General features: G+C 35.3%; 1 protein-coding gene across 1 annotated transcript in view; it reads right to left on the bottom strand.

Annotated features, from left to right (window-relative positions):
• The window catches only part of LOC129220637 (serine incorporator 5-like), an 87194-nt gene that overhangs the window by 9348 nt on the left and 51666 nt on the right, over positions 1–26180 (bottom strand). Inside the window, exons 3-6 of the mRNA XM_054855101.1 lie at positions 19734–19918; positions 17434–17531; positions 17224–17317; positions 16743–16786 (exon numbers count right to left, since the gene is read on the bottom strand). Of these exons, the coding sequence (XP_054711076.1) occupies positions 16743–16786; positions 17224–17317; positions 17434–17531; positions 19734–19918 (421 nt within the window). The remainder of the gene's footprint in view (positions 1–16742; positions 16787–17223; positions 17318–17433; positions 17532–19733; positions 19919–26180) is intronic.

Genomic DNA, 26180 nt, shown 5'->3' on the forward strand with positions numbered 1-26180 from the left:
TTTAGTCTTAAAAATCTGAAGGAAAAAAAGGTAAATGATGGACTAAAAAAATTTTTTATGCAGTTTCAAGCATAGGACAACATGCAGTCTCAAACAACAACAGGCCAAATCAAGGGGTACAACTATGGCCCACGGGGAAAAAATTCCCCTTCCTCTTCTTTCGAACTTAGATTATTTTTTAACATTTCATTCGAAAGACGAGATGTATAGCTACCATTCCTAGAGTCCTCAAATTTCTAAATCAAAGATGTACACGAAATTTTCATTGAAAACATCGAAAAGTAGCCCATAGTTCAACCATTTTATGGTACTGTTGCTCTGAGGCAACAATATGCATTTTTAAGTTTCACAATACAGTTCACATTTTAAATACACACGATTTTACATTTTCATTAGCACAAAAGTCTAAAAAAATTGCTGTTTCATTAACAAAACTTAGAAGTGAAAATTCAATACTTTAAAAGTTTTAAAGTTCTTGCAATTTTGAACATTTGGGGGCTAACATTAAAGTCCATCGTGTGACATTAAATGCTTTTTTTCTGACATACACTCCTGTTTGTGAAAATTGCAACACCAGGAAGGAAGCCTCATAGTTGAATGAAATTTAATACACAGTTGAGTGGTAATGGTACAAATAAATGATTACATTTTCAAACCAAACAAACAATAAAAAGAGATAGAAATTAGTATTTTGTGTGGCCACCACGAGTCGCAATAAGAGCTGCTACAAGACTCGGCATGGAGTGAAACAAAGTTTGAATATCTGCCTGCGGAAGAGTATTCCATATTGTTTGTATGCACAATCAAAGTTTGTCTGTCAAAGCAACAGGACGAGGATTACAAGCAAGATGCCGCCCAATGAAATCCCACATATGTTCAATGGGTGACATATCCAGGAAATATGCAGGCCAAAGATGAAGCTGTACATGCTGCAAATCAAGGTAGGATTTAACAGTCCTGGCGACATGTGGACGGGCATTATCCTGCTGGAATACAGCCCCTGGCAATCCTTGCAGGAAAGGAATAGCTTGGGGCTGTAAAACTTAGTTTATGTATCGGGTACTGTTCAAATTGCCCACAATTTCTAGCAATTGTGATCGTTTATGATATGCTATGGCACCCAAGACCATAACTCTGGGTGTTCGTTATCTGTGGTGTTCGATAATGCACTCCGGAATGTGCCATTCACCGGCATAGCGCCTGACACGAATTCGGCCATCATGGTGCCACAAATTGAAGCAGGAGCCATCAGAAAAGACTGGCCAATGTGCCAGTTCCTATGCACATTGGCCCATTGTAGCCGCAGGCGGTGATGGTTTTGAGTGAGAATAATCCTGTATAAAGAAATACTTGCTCGCAGCCCACGCTGCAGCAGACGTCTCCGAATTGATGAAGCACACAATGAAACACCTGTAACTGTTGACCACTGTGCTGTCAATTTTCTAGAAGCTGTGCGATCCGTCAGCACCATACGCACCAGGTGTCTGTCATTGCGAGCTGACGTCACATTTCGGGGTCCACTCCCAGATTTCCGAGCAGTCCAACCCTCGTCCGCCCGCTGCTTTCAAACACGCATGATTGTGCTGCTGTTACGCTGCACACGAGCGGCTACTGCACGATAAGACAATCCAGTTTCACGAAGGCCGACGATTCTGCCCCGTTCAAACTCCGAAATTTGCTCAAATTTCGCTTTCTTTTGTCAAAGAGACATAGTAAAGATTCAGTTAACGTTTACCTCTAGCATATAACCACCAATAATCTTACACGCCTCGCAATTTTCACAAACAGAAGTGTATATTGAAAACGGCAAATTTGCCATTGACTTCATTTTCCGAGATACTTTTAGTAGAGGAGTCCATAATGCTAAATGAGGATTTACTCGAGCATCTTGGGGTGGGGACCTATTAGATTTCGTAGTTCAGATTATAAGAATAACTAGCTCCGTTGCCCGACTTTACACGGTCTACCTTGAAAAAAAGTTATGTCAAGTGACGCGTGTTCAACAATTCAGCTTGACCAAAATAAAATTTTATAAAAAAGTCAGTAAAATTTTGCGACAGATTGTGGAACAATAACCAGAAAGGAAACATTTTAAATCCCCTCATTACACAGAGTTGATTGTGAGTTCATCAAAAAATACCTGAAAGTTTCAAAGCGAGAACAGGGGGGGGGCAATCTTTGGGCCCTATTACTTAAGTGCACATTGTCATAGTTTTAAAAGTTCTGAGTCAAAATATTATGTGTACATTTAATTAAATTTTTAATTGATTACAAAGTTACTTTTGAGCTGCTGTTATACAAATTATCTTTACATTTGTCCATCTAATAATTCCGGTATTTTCGGACATGAAAATACAGGAAATACATCTGAAAATACCGGAAATTCGGTAAAATACAGGAACACAATCACCCCTGATTACAGGAAAAGCCTCAACACAAAATCCGGAATTTTATTTGTTCATATTCAAGAAAAAAAAGCGTCACAGATCTTTCTTCTTAATGATTTTCTTCATTGCTACAAATTTTAATAAAAGCCGTGTTACAGAAAGTTGAGTTGAAGCACTAAATAATAAACTGAATGGATGAAAGCCTTCGAAAATTAGGGTTTTTTTGTCGAAATCTAAGTATCATAGGGCCCTTACACTTCCTGTTTTATGATAAAAGATAATCTAAAGTGTGTATTTCGGACATCAACTTTGAACTTTGAAATCCCCATCTCATCCAATGTTTCCAAAAATAGCTTCAAGTTGGGTTTTTGAAACTTAAACTTCAGAAAAATTCTAAGGTAAGGACCCCAGAAGTGCATGAAATCACCTAACCTCATCACAGTTGGCTCCAAATTTTGTTTTTAGACATTTCTGAGGGGAGACTGTAAATCCTTTTCTTCTCAGTAGTGTAGAGCTTAAAATGAGCAACAGTTTCGAAAAAGACTTCGGGTGGGAAACCCCCCTCCGAACTGTTGGCATAAAATATTATTTTATTTTATTTATTCTCGGTCCACAGCCGATAATTTAAAGAAAAATATTTTAAAGTTAATTGTTACCTACTTTAAGCCCAGTCTGGTAAAAGTAGAATTCAACTAGTTGGTGCTAACACTTCAATCGACATTTCCCCCACGCCATAATTAATGGTGACTGTTTACTAAAACCATCGAAGTTTGCATGTCTCGATGTGTCGATTCAGAAAAAGTTCAGTTGTCACTTGATTGATTTGAATTAATTCCACTTGTTTAAGACCGCACATACCATGGAGGGAGTACAAAAATTCGCGGCAGTGGAATAAACAAATGAGTTGTAGTTAGTATTGTGACGTCATCGAAGCATGCAATCTCATTGGCTGATAGAATATATATATTGAGGTGAGTGGCAACAATCTCTCGCTCTTCTCATCAATCCCCAGTTTTGTTTTGATCGTGAGGCCTAGTTCGGCTCACGTGTGAGGGGTTTTTCCCCCGCTATGCTAGCGGGATTTAGTGGCGTGTAACCGGTGATGAATTAATCACCTCGCATTTCAAGTTTTGGAATTCCAAGTCCTGGAAATGAAATGAGTCCAGGTGAAGAAACACTTGTTTTGTGTCCGGCAAATTGATATTGCCGGGGAAGTGTGTTCCATAAATTCTGCTGGATATGTTCGCTGAATCTTTGAACTTTCCAATGTGGTCTACCTGTCAAGTGCGCTCCTGAAGTGTAATCCGAACGACTTTGTGTGCTCCTGGAATTGACTACTTCGGACTGGCCAGTGACTTTATCAACAGATTGGTGACATTTTATCCTTTATTTATTGGAACTTATTTTGTTGTGATATTTTGGGGGTGTTCTTTTTATGGGGATGTTTTACTATATTTACTAGTCATATTTAATAAATGAATTTTTTTTTCAGAAACATGCTTTTTGCTTGTCTCCAACTAGACATTTCACGGCCATTTAATGTTGGCTTAGTTTAAATTTCTGAAACAAAATATTGGATTTTTAAACTTAACTCTAATTATGCCAACACGAACTCTCTCTCATAACGTTGTCTGTCAAACAACAGCTGAAACCGCGTTTTTAGGACGTTAATTTCAAAACGTTTCAAGGGAAGGCGGAAAAACTATCTGACTTCCCAACATTTTTGGAAACATTTGGAAACCTATGTGGTCGCCTACAATTGCATTTTTGAAACTTCGGCATTGAAAAATTTCCAGAGAGCTCCTAAATGTTCCCTATTCTCTTCAACGTCATCAAAGATAGACTAAAATTGATTTCAACTTCGAAAATATTTCGGAAAATCTTTGTCTTTGTTGGAGTTAGGGGAAACCCTTATGTCACTAGATACAGCCTGCATATACAGTGGCTCCCAAAAGTGTTCGTACACTTTGAAATTTTTTAGTAAAACCAAAATAACTCGAAACTGAATTCGAATATAAAGTCCAATATTTTTTTACATCATTCCTATGTCATTCTAAATACCACCCATTGGTTTTTTCAAAATATTGACGGATCTTCTTTTTGAAATGGGTCAGAAAAGGAAGAGACAGAAATAACACGGCACAAAAGTCATCGTACACTCAAATATTTTCGAATAAATTCATGATTAAAATTATCATATGCCGTTTTATTCATATTTTTGCATTGTGTTGACCCTTATAAGTAATTTGGCTTTAATTTTTTGTTTATGTATTCCTTAATATTGTGCTTATTACTGTAAAATGGCTGGTATTCGTAAAAAACCGCAAATACAATCCAAATTTTAATTTTTTTCTCACAGTAGTTTTAAATTGGTTTGAAATGTTTCTAAATTAGTTAATTTATTTGTTTGTATAGTAAATTGCTTGATAAAATGCTTTAAAGAAAGGAATCGGACCGAAAACAAGGTAAGAAAAGGTCAACCGGCAAAGTTGACAAAACGTGATCGTAGATTTAAAGTTAAAAAATTTATGAAAAATACACATTTGAGTACTGTAAAAGTTTCTGCAGAGTTAAATGAAACATTTAACATTTAATTTTCACCTAAAATTGTTCGCCAAGTTCTCTGATTAGCTGTATTAAATGGGATCTCTTCCCGCAGAAATTTTCTTGGTCGTGCGAAAAACAGAAAGCTTCCGCTTTTCGTCGCAAAACCAATGATAAATAAGCTAAAAACGTTTTGGAATCACGTCTTACTTACAGATAAAAATTAATTCAAACTTTTTGGTTAAATTGTTGTATAACTGTAAGTAGAAGAAAAAAATAGGAACTTAATCTTAAGAACTTATTTATATCAGTTAATCAGGACGGTGGAGGTGTTTTAGTGTGAGGGTGCATATCAGCATCAGGACTTGGTAGTTTTTAATTTTTTGATGAAATAATAAATCATGCTGTTCCTTTAAATATTTTAAAAACCAATTTTGAACTCTTAGCCAAAAATTTGGTTATTGGAAACAACTTTGTTTTTTATCAAAATAACGATAAGAAGTACTCGGTTTTCAACGTTTGCGTCTAGTGCCTCGAAAATTGTCCTAAAAATCAGAAAATACCCCCTCAAACTTCAGATTTTAAATTAATGTGTAATGTATTTAGAGATATCTGGAGGCTAGATTACGAAAATAAGGCTTTAAAACAAAAATAGAGCTACAAACAGTAAGACTCGAAGTGTGGTAGAACACTTACTCAGAAATTACGCAAAAAAAAAGAAAGAAAAAGAATGAAATCTATTCCCAGACGTTTAAAAGGTGTTATGAATACTGTATGATATTCTACCAATTAATAACTTAATCAAAAGTTAAATTATTAAATAATATATATACATTTTAAAAAGTGTACGAAGACTTTTGTGAGATAAAATTTCCGGCACTTTTTGGTTTTTGATTTTTAAAAAATTAAGTTTTAATATTTTTTCAAAAAATTTCATGTAATTTTGTTAAAAATTGATCACAGATCTTATAATTAAATACCTATTCCGAAATATTAATTCTAACCAATGGATTGGGACCTATTTCGTTGAAAGTCGTAGGTGTACGAAGACTTTTGGGAGCCACTGTACGTGTTTTTCAATTTTGTTGAAAAGCTTTCCAGACAGCGCCCCCGAACCTTCCCCAATGTCTTCACACATCCAAAGATAGCCTAAAATTGCCTTTTTAACACTTCAGTTTCGGAAAATTTCCTTCAGAAGTCCCAACCCCTAACGTCACCAAAGAATGCATAAAACTAATTTTTAAAAAATAAAATGGAGGGAACTCCAAGCATTTTTTCTATAAGCGTTACTAGAAATTGCTTAAAATTCCGAATTTTGACCAACTATTGGAATGTTTTGGTAGGGCTTTGAATTATTTTTTTTTTCTTTCTGCAAGAAAAATAAGGAAAAAAAGTTTCTTTTCTTGTTTATTAAAATATCATTTAAATACATTTGACTCTTTAATGTGTCAACTATTTCCGATCAAAAAGGGCGGCAAATTGAGGTACCGCACCGGGCGGCAGAAAGTGTAGCTACGCCACGCCTTGGTTTCAAGTTAAAAAAACTTTTGTCTTTTTAAATTACGGGTTGGATCCATCTCGAATCTTGTTGCTAGAAACAGCATTGGGAAATTACTTACTTAAATTGCTTTTAAGAGCCATTACGTGATTAACTAAAACCGTTGATTGTGTTGACCTTTTTTAATAATACCATGCATTGTGATCTTTCACATTGTATTTGGATTTGAAACGAATTCTAGTTTTTTGATTACAAAAAAGCTGCTAGAACAACTACTGTGTTTGTCCACTGTGTTAATTCAACTAACCAAATGATCCCAAACAAAGTTCGAGTATGTGTTGGATATATTTAGATCTTATTGAGTTAGTAGCTTACAGCTAAGCTGAGAATTAGGCAACTCATTACCAACTGAATTTTGAGGAAGTGGTCTGCCCGAAGAAAATAAAACATGAATCATTTTAACATTGGAAAACATTTATTTAAACATGCATTAGTAAAAACAGTTACAACACAATAGTTTAGTCCTCAAAAATGTTAGGTATGCTAAGTCAAAAAAAAGTCTTACAGTAAGTCCAAGTTGAATCAAGATGAACACGCAGGATGTAAAAGTTCTATCGGCTTATTACCGTGAATTCCGCATAGGCAGAAGGACAACACCGCAATTCGTCATAATCGATCGGTAATCAGTTCATGCCTCGGACACCAATTCACCACATCCAGGTAAGCCATGTAGATAGACTCGCTCCTTCCCTTAGCACTGAAGACTAAACAACTGGCTTAACTTGAACAATAATAACTTTTCATTGTGATGAACATCACCACAGCACGCGCTTCCAAAGTGGGGGCAACAACGAGGAAGCAATCCAAATACTCGACCTCACCAGCGAGGCCGGCAGCCAAAACGTTATCAAAACATATGGACGAACACAAACACCAAACAGCACAAGCGAGAGGATGAGTGAGAGAGTGAGCTACGATCGGTCCGCATATTTATTGCCAGATCCAACTGTGCTCGTAGTAATGTGACGTTACCTCATTTGCATCTTGCAAGAGCAGCTCAACTCCGGAAACACACAGCTTGCAGGTTGCTCAATCCTTATCTTATTCAATATTCGGCACCTAACACCTCAACAGGTTATCTTACGTAATTAACACGTGCTCTGTCGGAAGTTTGCCGACTTCTGCCGAATGGCTGCAACCAATCATAGCGTGCCACTAATTTTCCCGATCACTTCCGATTCAAACTTAAACATTTGAGTGTCGGTGGCAGGTGGATGGGATTCCCCGTGCAAGGTTTTTCCGAAATGGCAAAAGGTAAATTACAAAACTTTTTTTTTTTCTCTTTTTAACAATATTGATGAAATCCTTCAAGAAACAAAAATAAAGGCATTTAGCCCAACCGGTTCCCTCCTCTTGAAGGAATTTCATCAAAAACCACATTATATACACTAAAAACACTTAACTACATTCACATCATATTTACAAAAATACATTTGAAAAACAGTTCAAAAATTTGATACGCCCCCCTTTTCTCTTAAGTTAATCCCAATTAAATATAATTTTACAAAGCTTGTTTAAACAATTCTTAGATAGGGGTTTAGTGAAAATGTCCGTGATGTTTACATTTGTCCTCGCATATTTAATCAAAAAAATCTTTTGCTCAATTAAATTTCTTAAAAAATGGTACCTTACATCAATGTGTTTTGTACGGGAATTCCCAATGGGAGACTTAGAAAAATCAATTGTTGCAGTGTTATCACAATAAATGACTAAGCTGGAGGTTTTCAATATTTAATTCACTTATTTCTGCAATTATCCTCTTCAGCCAGACCATTTCTTTTGCAGTTTCACCAAGTGAAATATATTCTGCTTCCATTGTAGATAATGCAACACATTTATGTTTAAATGTTCTCCAATTAATTGGGACCCAATCAATACACAAAATTGATCCCCCCATTGAGACTCTATCCTCTCGATTAGGGGCGTAATCAGAGTCGGAAAAACCCCGTAGGTCTACACTACTGATTGAGCTTAAATTTAGTTTGTATGATATTGTGTACTTTAAATATCCTAGCAATCTTAATAGAAAATCCCAATGCTTCCTTCCGGGATTTGCTTTAAATTGCGAAAAAATGTTCACCGCATAAGAGATGTCAGGCCGGGTCTTTCCTGCTATATATGCCAAACAACCCAACAAATTTCTGTATGGGAGCTTTTCTACTTCCCTTTTTTCCTCCTCAGTTTTCGGGCAGTCGTCTTTTGACAAAACTGTACCCTTTGAGATTGGGAGGGTTGAATATGGCACACATAGTAATCTGAGAATAACCCTAAGACCTTCGAAATGTAAGAGCTTTGGTGAATAAAAAGGTTATTTTTATCTTCCACAAATTTAATCCCCAGTAGCTTTCTGGTTTTCCCCATTTCTTTTATATCATACATACTTTAAATTTCATTAATTACCTTTTTAATTTAATTTTCATTTTTTGCTAGAATTATTATGTCATCTACATAAATAAGAAGAAAAGTCTCTTTGTCTCTGTGATATACACAATTACATCCTTTTCATTTTTGAAAACAAAAACCACGAAGAACACTGTCTATTTCAAAAAACCAGTTTCTTCCGGACTGGTGTAGTCCATAGAGAGACTTCTTCAATTTACAGACAAAATTAGGGTGACTTTTACTGACGAAACCCTCGTTGTCTCATGAAGATTTGTTCCTCTAAATCAGCATATAGGTAAGCATTTTTTACATCAATTTGTGAGTGACACCATTTTAAAAGACATAAATAAATAGAAAAGAAAACTCTCACAAGCAAAAACTCAATTACCGGGCTAAAAACTTCGGAACATGATTCAATTGACTGACGGTCCCCCCTCACAAACAACCTGACCTTGTATCAAACAATTTCATCCCTGTCATTTACCTTGAGGTCATAGACCCACCTATTTCCCAAAATTGGTTTCCCCTCTGGTGGAGGTACGAGGTCCCACACCTCTTTTTGCTGAATGACATCTAATTCAGATTCCATGGCCAGTTTCCAGTAGTTCACCTCGGGGGGGGGGGGGGGTCGATACATTGCCTATAAGAATTCGGTATAGAAATTTCCACTAAACTTGCTTCAGGAGCTTCTTCACCTTCTTCCAAATTTTCATTCTCGTCACAGAACTACTATTGGATTTTTAGTTGAAAAGTCAAAAAGTTTTGGTTTATATTCTATTTTATTTTCACTACAATATTTTAAAACCTGTTTTAGTGAATTTAATCTTACTTTATTTTTACCGGCGATTGTATAATAAATATCAGTCCTATCTCCTGTCTTTCTCTTTTTGGCTTCCCTAACCCATTTAATTTTCTCACAAGGAGTCTCCTCAATGCTCTCCTGGATTTCCTGTTCAAGTTGAACTTCACTCATAGGCCTGATAAAATTAAATTTTCTCTCATTTTTATTTTGAACTTTTAATTCCCCCCATTTTTCATTTTCATTGAAATTTACATTAATAGTCTCTGTGACTGTTCTGGTTTCAGGATTCCAGATTCTGTACCCTTTGGTACGTAAGGCGTATCCGACCATGATCCCCTTGGTAGCCCTCATATCTAACTTTTTTAGTTTAGACTTAGGCTGACCTACATAGGCAGTACACCCAAAAATACGTAGGTGTCTAACTGAAGGTTTACGACCAGAAAACAGTTCAAAAGGGGTTTTGTCCATATTTCCTATTACTGTCCGATTCCTTACATAATTAAAACAAAGAGCGGCTTCAGCCCAAAACTCATCCCCCAATCCAGAATCATTGAGCATAGACCTCACACCATTCATTATGGTTAAATTATATCTTTCTACAACCCTGTTCATTTGTGGGGTGTAGGGGTTGGTCCGCTCTATCTTTATTCCCTGATTGGTGAGATAGTCCTCAAAATATTTGTTAACAAATTCTTTTCCGTTATCGGAACAGATAGCCAAAATTTTTGAGTTCAGGAATCTTTCAGTTCTTTTTTGAAAATTGACAAAAACATTAAATGCCTCACTTTTTGCTTTTAAAAAGAAAACATATGATTTTCTAGAGAAATCATCTATAATTCTAAAAATATTTTCTTCCCCCCCAAGGACTCAGTCTGAAGGGGTCCCATGAGATCCATGTAGGGCAATTGAAGTGCAGAATTAGTACGCCTTTCTGGCATAGATTTACAAATACAAATACAAAAGTGACGACCATCAACAGGCTCTGGGCCCAGCTAGACTGGTCCTAGTCAATTTACAATCCCAGTGAAGATCAATGGCCCTCTTAAAACCGTCTACTCCTTTGCTCATTACCACCTCTTCCGGTAAGCTGTTCCAAGGTTCCACTACCCTGCTAAAATAATAATTTTTCCTAATATCCATGTTAGCCTGAGATTTAAATAGCTTAAAACAATGACCCCTTGTCCTGTTTTCAGTGCTAAACTTCAGCCCTGTAACATCTTTCGTTTTAATAAATTTAAACAGCTGAATCATGTCCCCTCGGTCTCTTCTTTGCTCAAGACTGTACATTTTTATCCTTCTAAGCCTGGAATCATAATCTAAGTGGGAAAGTCCACTTATTAGCCTTGTAGCCCGCCTTTGAACCCTTTCCAATACATTAATGTCTTTCTTAAGATAAGGAGACCAAAACTGAACAGCATACTCCAAATGGGGTCTTACCAAACTTCTATATAAGGGCAGAAGAACTTCTTTAGATTTATTTGAAATAGATCTATTGATAAACCCAAGTATCTTATTGGCTTTGTTGCTAGCAATGCTGCACTGTTGGCTAAACTTTAAATCCTGACTTATTAGGACCCCCAGATCAGTAACTTTGTCTGCCTGACTAATGACTGAACCTTACAAATAATAACTTGTACACTTATTTCCATGCCCTAAATGTAGCACTTGACATTTCCCAACATTAACAGCCATACCCCATTTATCAGTCCACTTCGTAATATGATCTAGATCCTCTTGCAGCTGATTTGCTTGTTCTTCATTTTCTACAGTCCCCATAACTTTGACATCATCAGCAAAACAATTCATGTTCCCAGAAATATTTTTGTGAATATCGTTCATAAAGACAATGAACAAAACAGGCCCTAACACTGATCCTTGAGGAACCCCGCTTAAGACCTCACTCCAATTAGAATAATTTCCCCTTACAACTACTCTTTGCTTCCTTCCGGTCTGCCAATTTTTTACCCAAATGAAAGTTTTCCCTCCTATTCCTATATCAGCTAATTTGCTAAGTAGAGCAACATGCGGTACCTTATCGAAAGCTTTTTGAAAATCAATGTAAACAACATCTACAGGCTTCTTATTGTCCAAAGCCATGGAAACTTTGTCATAGAAATGTAATAAATTAGTTGCACAAGATTTACCTTTCCTAAAACCGTACTGAAAACTAGTCTATAGATTATTCGTCTCTAGAAAATTTACTATCTTAATTTTCATCAATGTTTCAAAAATTTTGCAAACCACCGAAGTTAGACTCACAGGTCTATAATTTCCCGCACTCCCTTTACACCCTTTCTTGAAGAGCGGTGTAATGTTAGCCAGCTTCCAGTCCTCTGGCACTGTCCCCGAATTATAAGAAGCATTGAAAATGTTTGCGATTACATCTGCTAATTCCTCTGCACATTCAACTAAAATTTTCGGATAAATATTATCTGGCCCCGGAGCCTTGGTCTCTTTAATTTTTTTCAAATGAAGGAAAACGTCATCCCTGGAAAATACAAAGTCCTCAAGCTGTACTATAGCTTGTGTCTTGTTGGTGTCAACTGTTGAGATACAGTTATCGTTAAAAACACTCGAAAAAAAGTTATTAAGAACATTAGCAATATCACTATCATCCTGAATTAAAATTCCGTGCTCATCAACCAGTGGCCCAATATGACTATTTCGAACTTTCCCCGAATTAGCGTATGCAAAAAACCTCTTGGGATTCCTGTTTATGTTATCTGCCAGTCTTTGCTCCAACTCTCTTTTCTGAATCCGTACCAAATACTTAAATTTACGCCTTGCCTTACAATATTGGAGCCTATCTGCACTGTGACCTGTTTCTCTAAACCTATGAAAAGCAGCTCGCTTGTAATTTAGAGCGTCTTTAGTTTCCCTGGAGAACCACATTGGCCAAATTTTAGTGTTGACACCCTTTCTCCTAAAAGGAACATGATCCCTAACTGTATTCGCTAGCTTTTCCTTAAACTCTGCCCACTGAAGATTCACATCGCTATTGTCCAATCCAGGAGAAAAAACTGCTTTCAAACTCTGCCGAAGTGCCACAAAGTCAGTATTTCTGAAATTGGGCACAAACCTAAAATTCTCTACTTTGTGCATATCAAATTTAATCCCAAACCTGATACTGTTGTGGTCACTATCTCCAATGTGTTCCCCCACACATAACCCCTGAACAGAGCCTTCCATGTCGCAGAAAACTAGATCTAAAATCGCGTCCTGTTGAGTACCCTGAGTTACAATTTGATCTAAGAAACAGTCACCAATTACTTTCAAAAAATCCTCTTCTCTGCTATTACTATGGTAAAAATTATTCCAATCAATTCCTGGAAAATTAAAATCTCCCATTATGATGACTGACCCCTTGCTAGAAATGTCACTAATAATACTAAACATCTGTTCGTCTTGACCCTGGCTTAAGTTGGGTGGCCTATAAATATTCCCCAAACGTAGTTTTTTGCCCTTATTACTAATCAACTCCAGCCAAATCATATCAATCTCATTAGGTTTATCATTAATTACCAATTCATTGCAAATTAAAGTGTCTCTGACATAAAATAAAACCCCACCACCTCTTTTACCTACTCTATCTTGTCTAAACAAATTATACCCAGCAATAGATAATAAATCATCATCACTTTCGGTAGCCCATGTCTCGGTAACTGCAATAATATCCAACCTCTCGTCTATAATTATGCTTTTTAATTCTTCCATCTTGTTCCTAATACTACGAGCATTTGTATAAAAAACCTTAAGTAAGCCCATCTTACTTTTATTTAATGCTGCACGATTGTTTGAATCCCAAGTGTTAAAATCTTTTCTCTTATTAGCCACCCTATTTCCGTTTCTACTAAAATCTTGATAGTTAGTACCCTTTTGAATTCCTTAAACCATGCCCCCCATTCCAACTTAGTTTTTTGATTCTGAAGCCTCTAAAACCAAACCACTAACCATTTTGACCCCTGTAGAACTCAGATGTAGGCCATCCCTAGCAATCCAATCTCGTTTACATCTACTCCACACATCAATAAACCTGATACTACGCTTAACGCAAATTTCCTTGAGTACCAGGTTCATACACCTAGCCCGTTGGTTTAACCAACTCCTATGCACTCCATACCTGGGAAGCAAACCAACCACTAGGACATTTGCCGAACAGTTGGTTGCTTTGTCCAACAGGGGCATTTAAAAGAGCACTTCCTCATTTTTCCCAATTGAGAAGGGTCACAATTGGGTTTTTGCTCCTTCTTAATTTCTAGTCCCTGGCCTGCACCGAGTTTACTTGTCTCGGTGATACTCTCCATATTTATATGGCAAAACCTTCTATGCCATTTCTCCATGTCAACACTGACCATGTTGGCCCCTTCAGACGGGCCCTTGGTCTTAAAAACTTTTGTATGATTAACATTTTCACAATCAATATAAAAATTTGGTTTGACATGATAAAGTTTATTTATTAAATTAGGCTGTAAATAGTTTAACATTCTCTTGATTAAAAATGCAGTTCTTTCCGGGCAACCATTTAAGCTTATAGCCCTGTCTGTCGATACACAAACCAGAAATTAGGTTGCGTCGCAGTGTTGGAGCATAGAAAACATTATTGAGGGTGATGGTAACTAATTTTCCATCTGATTCAATTTTAAAAATTACTTTCCCAATGCCCTCTACCTGACTCTTCACGTTTCCTACAGCTACCTCCATTTGTGTGTTTTGAACAGGCTCTAATTCTGCAAACAATGACTTATCTCGACAAAAATGAGATGTACTGCCACTGTCCAATAGCCATGTATCCTCACATTTTGGGTAGGTAATATTTGCAGAAATTTCGTTTTCATTTACAGAACAAAACATTCCTGTCTGAGGGTCTTCTTTGGTTTTGAATTTAAAACTCTTAACCTGTTTTACTTTGCTTCGGCTCCAACACCTCGACGCAATATGCCCCTTCTTTTTACAAATGTAACAAAACTTTATTCTTAAAAAGGAATTTACTCCTACAATTTGCCATTCCGGAGTTTCCGGGTTTTGAAAACATTGCCGAATTTTCTACATTAGGCTCTTCGGCCAAATACCTAATACTGCCTTCCTCAGCCAGTAGTTCGTCTTTTACTTTAGAGAAAGTAAATCTCTCTTTTTCCCATCTGCAAATGGCTTGAACAATACTGCTGAAATTTGAAGGTAAATGTCGTATCAATTGGAAGGTTCTGATTTTTTCTTCCATGATATATCCATTTTCGACTAATTGGTTAAAAATTCCCCCCATCCTTGCAGCGAATAATCCCACCATTTAACCTTCTTGCATTTTGCAAGAGAAGTAGGATTCCCATAGCACGGCCACTCTGGCCAAAGATGGGGGTTCACAATTTGTCTTAAGGGCTTTCCAAGCTTCACTAGGATCTTCCAAATCATCAATTAGCCTTTTTAGGTCTTTTTCTAAATTTAAATAGAGATGATGGCTAAAGCTTGGCCACATCTTTTTCTGTCAGCACTAGTTAATTCCCCTTCTTGTTTCTTTTGGGTAACCTCCCATAAATCCCTTTCTATGAGCACCATTTTTATGTCTTTTGACCAGGTAGCCCAATTATGGAAACCCAACTTTTAGACATTTCGATAATCCTTCTCCATAATAAAAAAAAATGATTCAATTTTCTCCGGGCAGATCAACCACACGACTCTGCTACCACCTGTTGGATATATTTATATCTTATTGAGTTAGTAGCCTACAGCTAAGCTGAGAATTAGGCAACTCAGTGGTCTGCCCGAAGAAAATAAAACATGAATCATTTTAACAGTGGAAAACATTTATTTAAACATGCATTAGTAAAAACAGTTACAACACAATAGTTTAGGCCTCAAAAATGTTAGGTATGCTAAGTCAAAAAAAAGTCTTACAGTAAGTCCAAGTTGAATCAAGATGAACACGCAGGATGTAAAAGTTCTATCGGCTTATTACCGTGAATTCCGCATAGGCAGAAGGACAACACCAGTGGGGGCATCAACGAGGAAGCAATCCAAATACCTGACCTCACCAGAGAGGCCGGCAGCCAAAACGTTATCAAAACATATGGACGAACACAAACACCAAACAGCACAAGCGAGAGGATGAGTGAGAGAGTGAGCTACGATCGGTCCGCATATTTATTGCCAGATCCGACTGCGCTCGTAGTAATGTGACGTTACCTCATTTGCATCTTGCAAGAGCAGCTCAACTCCGGAAACACACAGCTTGCAGGTTGCTCAATCCTTATCTTATTCGATATTCGGCACCTAACACCTCAACAGGTTATCTCACGTAATTAACACGTGCTCTGTCGGAAGTTTGCTGACTTCTGCCGAATTACGGCAACCAATCATAGCGTGCCACTAATTTTCCCGATCACTTCCGATTCAAACTTAAACATTTGAGTGTCGGTGGCAGGTGGATGGGATTCCCCGTGCAAGGTTTTTCCGGAATGGCAAAAGGTAAGTTACAAATCTTTTTTTTTCTCTTTTTAACAATATTGATGAAATCCTTCAAGAAACAAAAATAAAGGCATTTAGCCCAACAGTATGAAAGGTTTGCTCATTAGCTGGTATTTATATTCTCCTGTTTCTGTTTTATTTTTAAGATTGATACTTCGTTCATTTTATGCATTCAAAGCAAATTTTCATGGAATAAATGAGCTTTGCTTCGCTCGAGTCACCAATCTATTTAATGATGCGTCTTCCCACATTGTCCGGTATCTTTCTTATATTTTTGTATGCAATGTCCCAAATTTCTTCCCATGTTTTGTGAAATTAAAAAAGGCGAATTCCATTTTAAATCCAAAGACCTTCTATTCATTTCAAAATAAACCAGTAACATAGGTGCAATACATTTATCAAACATTTTACATAAGTTCCATTACTTTCAATTAGTCATTATTTGATTTATTAAACAACTATCTATGCAAGGGACCAGCCAGACCCCATCCGTCTTTCTAAGGTTAATCCAGATAGACAAAAATCAGTAAATATTTTAACTGTTTAACATTATTATCGTATCTGACTTAAAGTATTTAATTTCATGCAGTTTAAAAACAAAAAATCTCACCCCAAGTCACACATTTCTTCGCTGCTTTTGATAAAGTCTTCAACCTAATATGGGGAGATAGATTTATTTTTAAACAGTAATAACAAGAAATTGTTTATATAAGAAGAAACATAAAGCAGATCGAACTTGGAAACAGTTTAAGATGCAATATTAATATGGTATTATGATTGATCAACAATATCGGATCCAGAGATCAAATTAGCAACTCAGCATTAACAAAATAACATCCCAATGAGACTCTGGTGTGGATCAACAGCAGTTTAAATAAGTTTTGAAATTTTTTTCAAAGTGTGAAAGGTGGTGGATAATCCGCCCTGCGAATAATCGGGACTTTACTGTATTACTTATTAACAAATCACTCTATACTTTTCACTGACAATCATGTAAAAGTGAAAAAACCTGATTCATGTTAACATATTTTAAAACTTAAAATGCAAAAAAAAAGACTTAAAAGGAATAAATTAAAAAATAATTATCACACCATTTGTAACACCACTCCCGAATCACTGCAATAATCAAAACCATCTTGATAATTATGAACGCCAAGGCTGCCAAGACAGCAACAAGAGTAACCACTAACAGGAAAAAAAAAGAAAAATAGGATTCATTGCTTTTTGCATAAAATTTCAAAACTATTAGAGATATTAGAAAAATAAAGGAAATTCTTTCAAATGAAAAAAGATGTACTTACCGAATATAGTCCGTGCATCGCTATTATTATCTCGGACTGGAATGAGAAATGTGGCCAAAAAAATTAGGCACAATGCACAGAATTTCAGGCCCCACATCCTAAATGAATAATAGACAACTGAAAAAAATTGGACACACATAAAAGTTGTTTTACAAATTAAAGTTATTTTTAAACCAATACCAGAAATTTGATTAATATTTTAGACAACAAATTGCAAGACAGAAACAATAGCCATCTGAAGTTAATTCATGAAAATGGCACAGTACTAAAGCACCCAACATTACAAGAAATTTTATCATTTTGTCAATTTTGTATTTTGTTCTAAAAAAGAATTTAATTTAGGACGATGTTTTTTTTTAAGCAGTACTTTTCCGCCTGTCCAGTCTAGTGGTTAGAGGAGTCTGAGTGCGATCGGGGAGGTCCCCAGTTCAAATGCCGGCTCAGGCATGGATGTACTTTCTCTCTCCTTCATTTACCACAAAGTGATACATAAAAAGTTCAAACAATGTATTAAAATACTTTGTGGCAGTTTTTGAAAAAAATCACATTCATTTTTGCAATGATTGAAACTATGTGCCCAAGTTCAAGGTTCTTCGCTGGTTGGTTGGTTTGGTTTGTTTATTTTTTATGGCACAAGAGCCCTTGAGGGCTATACTGTGCCAAACGATTTTTTGGAATAAATTATATAGATAAATATAAAAGTAAGCCTGTTTTCAGGTGAAAGGTACAACCTGGGTGGTTTAAAATAAGTAATAAAAAACATGTAGACATTAAAAACATTTAAATACTGTATGAAATAACATGTTGACAAAAAACCTTGAATAACAAGAAAAACACAAAATCACATTTTGACGGTACAAACACTAAATTAAAAGGGAGAATCCAATCTCCTGGAGGAAGGAGTATAAATTGCGATGGGGTGGGTCCCCAAGCAACTCCTTCAAAGAGGAGTTAAAATTAAAATATTTAAAACGTATTTAGTTAAAATTTGGGCAGTTACTTAAAATATGTAACACTGTCTAATTCACATTACATGTAATGCACGTTGGAGCTGGTTCGCGACATAAGAGGTATTTATGAGTGAACCTTGTATGACCAATGCGAAGTTGAGCTAATAATACTTGTTCTCTCCTGGTAAGTTGTAAAGATTTGAAACCTTTAGCCGAGGGCTGGATGAAATGCAATTTATTTTGTGTTTCAAGATTCCAGGTCTGCTGTCAATGCATGTTAAGACATTCAGAAATGACCTTTTTAACATCATCAAAATGGACAGTATCATCAACCAGGATACTTGCTGCTCTAGCAGCTGAATCGGCTGCTTCATTGCCTCAAGGTTCTTCGAGTTAAAGTGTCATTATTTGATTATTTTTCAAAAATTATGGAAATTCCATCATGATGAAATGAAATATCAGCTGGTCATCTGAGATATTTTTACAATCTTTTTTTTTTTTTTTTTTTTTTGTGGAAAACTAATTGAACTTTGTCGCTTAGTGAATTTTGTGATAATAAGTTTCAGGATAAAAGTTCTAGTTTTAGAGTAAAATTCAGCTATTTTTACCAATTATTATTCTTGTAAAAATCTAAAGGATTTTTTAAATTATTTATTTACTTATTTTTACAACCTAGAGTTTTATGCCTTCATCAAATGAGAATTTTTAGAGACTTGTCCTTACTGTGGTTCAAATTTTAAATGAGACTGTTGCCACTATTTAGGAATTTTTGTCAAACTTCTGATTAGAATTTCTAGGGAGTAGTTCCCACTCTAATGAGGATTTTTAGAAACTGAGCTTGAGTGAGAATTTTTAGGTTTTGATAATGCCATTTTTTAAAATTATTTTCACTTTAACAACTGTTTTAGCTATAATTCTTACTTGCTCAAGAAGGACATGCATTTCTGATGTGACTTTTACTTCTTCCTCTGTCAGGGAGCAATATAACAACTGAGAAAGGCCTCACATCTTAAGGCACAATCTGAGAGGAATTCAAATTTTTAAAGGAAATGTCGACATTTTTTAAGGACTGTTAACCTTATTCAAGTGATAATTTTCAGGATAGCCTGAGAAAACTCCTTTCCTACACCAACTCTTATACTTATTCCTGATTTATATTGGGTATTTTGGTTTTTTTTTTCCTTTGTAACTACCCCCTACCTGCATTGACCACCAACCAAATAAAATAATTTAACTGTTGTTACGTTAATGCTTCTCCATCGATCCATAACCTGAATTTATTGAAAAAATTTATATGAACACAAATGAAAATTGCAGATAAAAGGTAGTAAACGTATCATTTTAGCTTACCCGTTATGTACACTACCTCTCCAGCTTGAACTATTAGCTACCTTGACGGTTAGAACTGCTAATATGAAATGAAATGAAGACAAGGCTAAACATATCCTCAAAACCATTGTAATACCAACAATATATGAACATTCTCCAAATTTCTTCTCTTCTGCTACTTCACAAGTTTCGTCGAAATATGAAAACTGAAAAGATCGAGACTTGTCATTATGTTTTTTACTAACCCTGACAGTCAAAATTACAAAACATCACTATTGTATTCATATTACTTGAATTTGTATAATACACTTGACTAACTAAAATAATCTAATGAATTTTCGAACAATTCAAACTATGATTTCTTCAACCTACATCTCATAAATTTTAAAATCATAGTAACTAAAATGACAATAGCCACCAGTTAGATAAAAATTCAAATATTACTGTAATTTTTAAAAATCTTTTTAGAATTTCACAACTTGGTTTGGTTTCCCTTGACATTGCTCTGATCATAACATAACATAGTAATATTATTTTTAAATAAAAAAAATAATCTCTACAAGAAAAAAAAGGAAAGGTTGAAAGAAATTACATACTGAAAAAACCTCCCGTAAAAAACAAAGTTCGTCAATCAATTTACACAGTGCCATTTAATGGTGTTTTGGCACCATTTGATAATTTTAAGAATTATTGGAGCAACTCCTTGCGTTGCCAGCTAAAATGCACAGAACAATTATGCAGGGAGTATGAAAAGAGCAAATGATTGCTACACCTAAAGTGAAAAATCTTGAAAAGCATTTCCTAAGAATTAGGGGAACATGCGGCCATACACATGATGTCCAACTGTGAATGAAGCCCATGAAAATAAAAGAATTTCCAAGATAAAAGAAAGATAATAGGTGGGATTCTACCAGGAGACAGGGGCAGTACCTGGATAATCCGCCATCATTCCAGGAAGTACTTCTTTGAAACTCCTTCAAGTGGCATAGTATTTGAAAAAAAGAAACAAAGGAATGTTTAGCTACACTTAAAAACCTTTGTTTTCAATTCATTCAACAGAAAAATTAATACCATTCGGCTCTGGTTTAACTTTTAAGAATTTCAGAGGAAAATATCTGGAGATATACCGGAGACATAACGTAATGCAAATTGCAGTTAAAAACAATCTCCCCTTTTTTTTCGAAAACGAATAGAAATATTTAACTTTTTCGTAAGATAATGAAATTACTGTACTTGTTCTGTTTTCTGTTGACCGTTTGAAAAATCTGTTTATTTCTAAAAAAAATACCTTGTGTTTATTTGAGATTTGTGATTTGTTGGTTAGCAGAAAATAATTCACATGAAAGCCTTTTAACTAGATTCGTTTCCTCTGTACAATCTGCAAATATTGAGAAAATCAAACGCGACAGGACTTGGTCAAGATAATTTGAGTTATTTATTGACCAGTTAAAGAAAAAAGTTAAATACATTTATTTAAAATCTTTGAAGATTTTTTTTTTTTTTTTTTGATGCCGTTAAGAGTTAAGAAATACTATTAAAGTTCAAAATTCATTTTTTATGTTCATTGTCTGTGGTGAAGAACAAATAAAAAAGAAGTTTAAATTGTGAAAGTATTTAAATTAATTATTTTTTTTTAAACTTCTCAGAAAATTTAAAAAAATCCAAAAGTGGGCTAAATAATGGGTTTTTTAAATGGGTTTTTTCAAAAAAAAAAAAAAACACTGGGTCCAATTCGGCCAACCCTGGTTTCAGAACATTCCGTTTCTCCAAAATCTGATATAACTTTTCATTTCAGCTTAATTAACTTCAAAACACCATTCAAAAAATTCAGCGGAAAATGTGTTGGAAGAAAACAACATAATACAAATATAGCAAGAATTTCCAACATCAGGTGGAAAATATATAACGTCATTAAATCTGATGAAAATTGAATGACATTACATCATATTTGCCCCCTATTATTCTTCTACTTTATTATGTATACAATATGTTAGCTTTATCACCATTGTGACACACGATAGCTGTCTTTTTAACCATAATTTAATTTTTAAGCTCGCTTACTTTAAAAAACAGCGCCTTAAAATGCTGAAACATGTGCCTGCAACTCTTATTACTATTTTTGCATTTTTAATATTGTTATTGTGTTTCCCACTTATCGCACGAGTGTAAGCATTTTATTTATAATTGATGATTTTTGTTTTTCCTTATTCAGTTTCATTAGGAGTAAAAGCTAAAGTAAATATTTTCCAAAAACTTCTAGGTACCCAAAATACGTGAATTTTCATCATAACGTTTAAGGGGCAGATTCAACTGAAACATTTTTCGAACGTTTTCCCCTTTTCCATCGAACGTTTCGATCAAAAGCAGCGACTCCGGCTTCAACTGAAACGATTCGAACGTTTTGTACCACGTGACCCATCCGAGTGGTTGGATTCGAACGATTGGGAAGATTCGATTGATTTTTGTTTATCTTCCAGCAATGGCGTACAAAGTGTAGCGGCCAGAAATCGCTATCGCCGATGACAAATATTTTGCTATATTCGCATCCGCAGTTGATTTGCAGGTGAGTGTTACATTTTTATTACAAATAAATACTTTTATGACTTCTGTAACGATGATTGCTGCTTAAAATTAAGTTTTTATCTAGTTCGAACATTCATCTTTTTTTTAAACTTGATAACATCGTGACAAGCTTCCAAAATTAAATCAAAATTTGTTTGCCAAGAAGCTATTTTATAAAAGTTCCTCTAATTACGAAGTAATTGTAACATATGACAGCATTGAGTTTTGATTATTTTATGAAATTATTTAATGAATTATGAAATTATTGAATGAATATATCTACTTCCGAAAGTTCTTTTACTGCTTACATCTAAGGTTAATTAAAAGATATTGCTTATTACTGAAAATACTACTGTTTTTTTTTTAATTTATTTTAAATTTTATGAAAAACAACTATGTGTATAAAAACTTGCTTCTTGTAACTGATTAGATTTCAATAAACAAATTGAAGCATCTAGGTTCAGTTAAACTACTTGGGTTTTCAAGACAACAGTTTTGTATATTGCTCCTCCCTCCCCCCTCCCCTCTTCCAAGCGTTTAAATGCTTGTTATTTGTATAAATGAGTATAATATATATATATTTTAAGAAAATGAATAAAAAACTATTATTCTTCATTAAAAAGTACATTATTTTGAGAACTTTGAATCATATTATTCTTAGCAATTTCTTTGACATTCCAGATGCTGTCCACTTGCACCTTCTCAACGCTGGAATCTTCCAAGGGGGGCAGGAGAATGGAATTCTTCCAAAAGTTTCAGTTCCCAAGAAATTTGAAAATGACGGACGGAATGCAACTGATCAAACAAAGGTGCAAGTACCTACTGGGTTCCCTACTTGAACAGAAGAGGTAAATTTGCTGTGAATATCAAATTGTGAGTACAAAACATGATGTGTTACATATGCATGTAAAATTAATATAGTATATATAACGTACAGTGCATGTGCAGAGTCCGACAAAAATTGTGAACCCTTGGTAACCAGAAAAAAATTATAGACTACCAACAAATTATTTATCCGAGTTAATAGGAAAAATCTGAAAGATCTTCTGAAAGAGTCTTGCTCTAAAACAACTTGTCACCTAGATTTTTTTTTTCTTAAGTCACCTATGTGACATGTTGGAACAAATATATTTGTAGAACTGGTGCTTGACCTGTTACTTTGAGATTTCCAATGCTGAGGAGATCAATTTCAAAGCTGCTTTTTATTTGGCTTTTCTTTGATTAACCTTGTTGTACCAGAAATTGAGCAATCCTTGGTCCACACCATCAGAAGTATCATTTCACTTCGAGGACTTTGTGACCACAGCATATTTAACATGCCCCAGTCACCATCAGCGAACTCGGAAACCTCCAGTTACAAGTCCGAGGTTTTTCTGATCAGGCCAGCACTGAGCATATACTTTAAACAGGGGTGTCATAGCGCAGACTGCGCCATTAAATTTTAGGGGCCAGTGAGCATATCGTCACCTCAGAGCAACAGTAGTGTTATTTCTGGAATTAGATAGCTCACTGTTGCTCTGAGCAACAATATACTAAATACTGGGTACAGCACTAGGTATACGAATATATTAAGCTTAAAAGAAACTGTAGACAAATGAATATGAATTGTTTATAAGGTCACCCACTTCTAAGATCAGTTTCAAACAGTCCGGAAGGGTGACCTTATATCGAGATACAGCTCGATTATATCTATTATGATTCATTTTACGACACTATTTTTGAAATTATTGATTAATATATTCAAACTAATTCATATAACTTTCTGAAATATATATTTTTCACGGATAAGTTTGTTTTCTTTCTTCAGAGTCAAGTAATGAGGTTCGGTAGAAAAATCGAGTTAGCAGATAAAATGTTATACTTACTACAGTTGGGGCAAACCTAACTTGGCAGTATTGTGAAGGCTAGACAGATCCTATCTCAGTATTGCATCGTTGCCAGGTTAGGTTTGGCCGAACTATAGCTACCTGAAATACACCGCCAGCTCAGTCATTCCAGCCGAGGACTGCAGTTTCGTGCTTATTAGTACTCAACAGCCCGGCATAGGAAGGACTGAGCTGGAGGTGGAAAACCTCTTAAGGAAGCCAAGAGTGCCAAACAAATTGAGTGCTAATAAGCACAAAACTGCAGTCCTCGGCTGGAATGACGGAGCTGGCGGTGTATTTCATGTATTTCTGCCTTAGCCCTGGCAAATGGGCGGTAACTTACAGAAATTATAGCTACCTACTTGGCGATTCAGAAGAGATTGAAAATTGTTTTTGAGTTATTGGCTGGCACATTCCATTCTAACACATTTACTACAGACTGCTGCTTGTAAAATTGAAATCATTAATTAAAAAAATTATAGCAAAAAAAAAAACATGCAGCAGTTTGACAAATTAACTATGTATTTAAAGTAAAACGCGTAATATCTCTTCAAACCTCGACACAGTGCTTTGAACTGCTTATTTCGCTTGCTGTCAGCTTATTTTCCTGTTGCCAAGAAAAAATCTAGTCAAGTATCCTACCGTAGGTAATTTTTTTGTTTTGACGTGTATGTTTATGACGGGACTCCTGATAGTGTACTCAATAAAAAGTTTATTTGTTACCGGGAGTGTGCACAGGAGAGGGAAGGGACACCCGCGCCCGATAGGGGCCCAATATTTTCAAAACTAGGCTTGGAATATAGAAGTAAACAATATGAAGGGGAGGGGGGGGAGGGCGGAAAACTCATTTTGTGATGGGACCCAAAATCTCTGTGGACGGTCTTGTGTGTTACATATTTTTGATAATGCATTGATACTCTTATCCTTCTTTTGTAATTTAGGTCTCTGACAATAACTGCAAATAATTGGAGTTGTTGGAAGATGGTCAGGTTGTACCTACGATTATTACATTTGATCTCCAAGTATGAGTACCAAAGATACTGATGATGGCAGCAAAGGAAACTAATAATTCCGCATTTGTGAAAGCAAATAATGTTAAAAATTGTGTAGCACAAATCTGCAATAAATGAGTTTGTACTTGTAATAAATGTTTTGTTTTATTAAAAACAATGTTAACGATGCACAATTGATAAGTTTATATAATTTTGATAAATTTAAAATTAATGGTAGTTATTGTTTAATGAAACATTGCATGGCTCATTACAGGAACTTTTTTTTTTGGGAGGAAGGGGGAGGAGTGTAACTTCTGTGAAGATTGATTAAAAAAAAAATTGAATTTTGACATCTTGAATTCAAATTATGTTTTTCGCAATCACATATTTTTTACGTGTGTGCAGGCATGTGTGTGTGGGTATTTGTCTGTGTGCAGGCATGAGTGTGTGGGTATGCGTGTAAGTGTGTGTTGTGTAGGCATGCGTGTGTGTGTGTAGGATATGGACGCAACCTGGAGACGGTTTTTGCTGGAGGAGCAGCATCGTGAGGCCATTCGACGGTGGTGCTGGCAGAGGGAGGCGGTGGGAAGATAAAATCACAGCACGCCAAAAACAGTCAAGTGAGAACAAAAAGCAATCGTGATTGCTCAAAAAAAAAAAAAGTTGTAATGCTATTTACAAAAAAGCAGGAAATATTTCAAGGTTAAAATATTTTTTTATATTGTTTTGCCGTACTTGGTTATTGATTGCATCTTTCTTTCAATTATACTGCTACTCGTAAATTGCATTTTTTGTCATTTTCTTAACCAAACGTTCTCTCTTTTTTTTTTAAAGTAATGTTTCTTATAAAAAAAATAAATCAGTAAAAAGAAATTTAACAACATTAAATATCTACAGAATACTGAACACTTAACTGTAATTTGTTTCGTAAAAATATTAAATCCAATGATAAAATGAAGTTCTAATTATTTAAAAGGTTACTTTTATACAGAAAACATACATATCATAAGTGTAAAAATAAATCAATAATTTGCAATTAATAACTATTC

The sequence above is a fragment of the Uloborus diversus genome, chromosome 1 (assembly GCF_026930045.1).
Source record: "Uloborus diversus isolate 005 chromosome 1, Udiv.v.3.1, whole genome shotgun sequence".
Taxonomy (NCBI): domain Eukaryota; kingdom Metazoa; phylum Arthropoda; class Arachnida; order Araneae; family Uloboridae; genus Uloborus; species Uloborus diversus.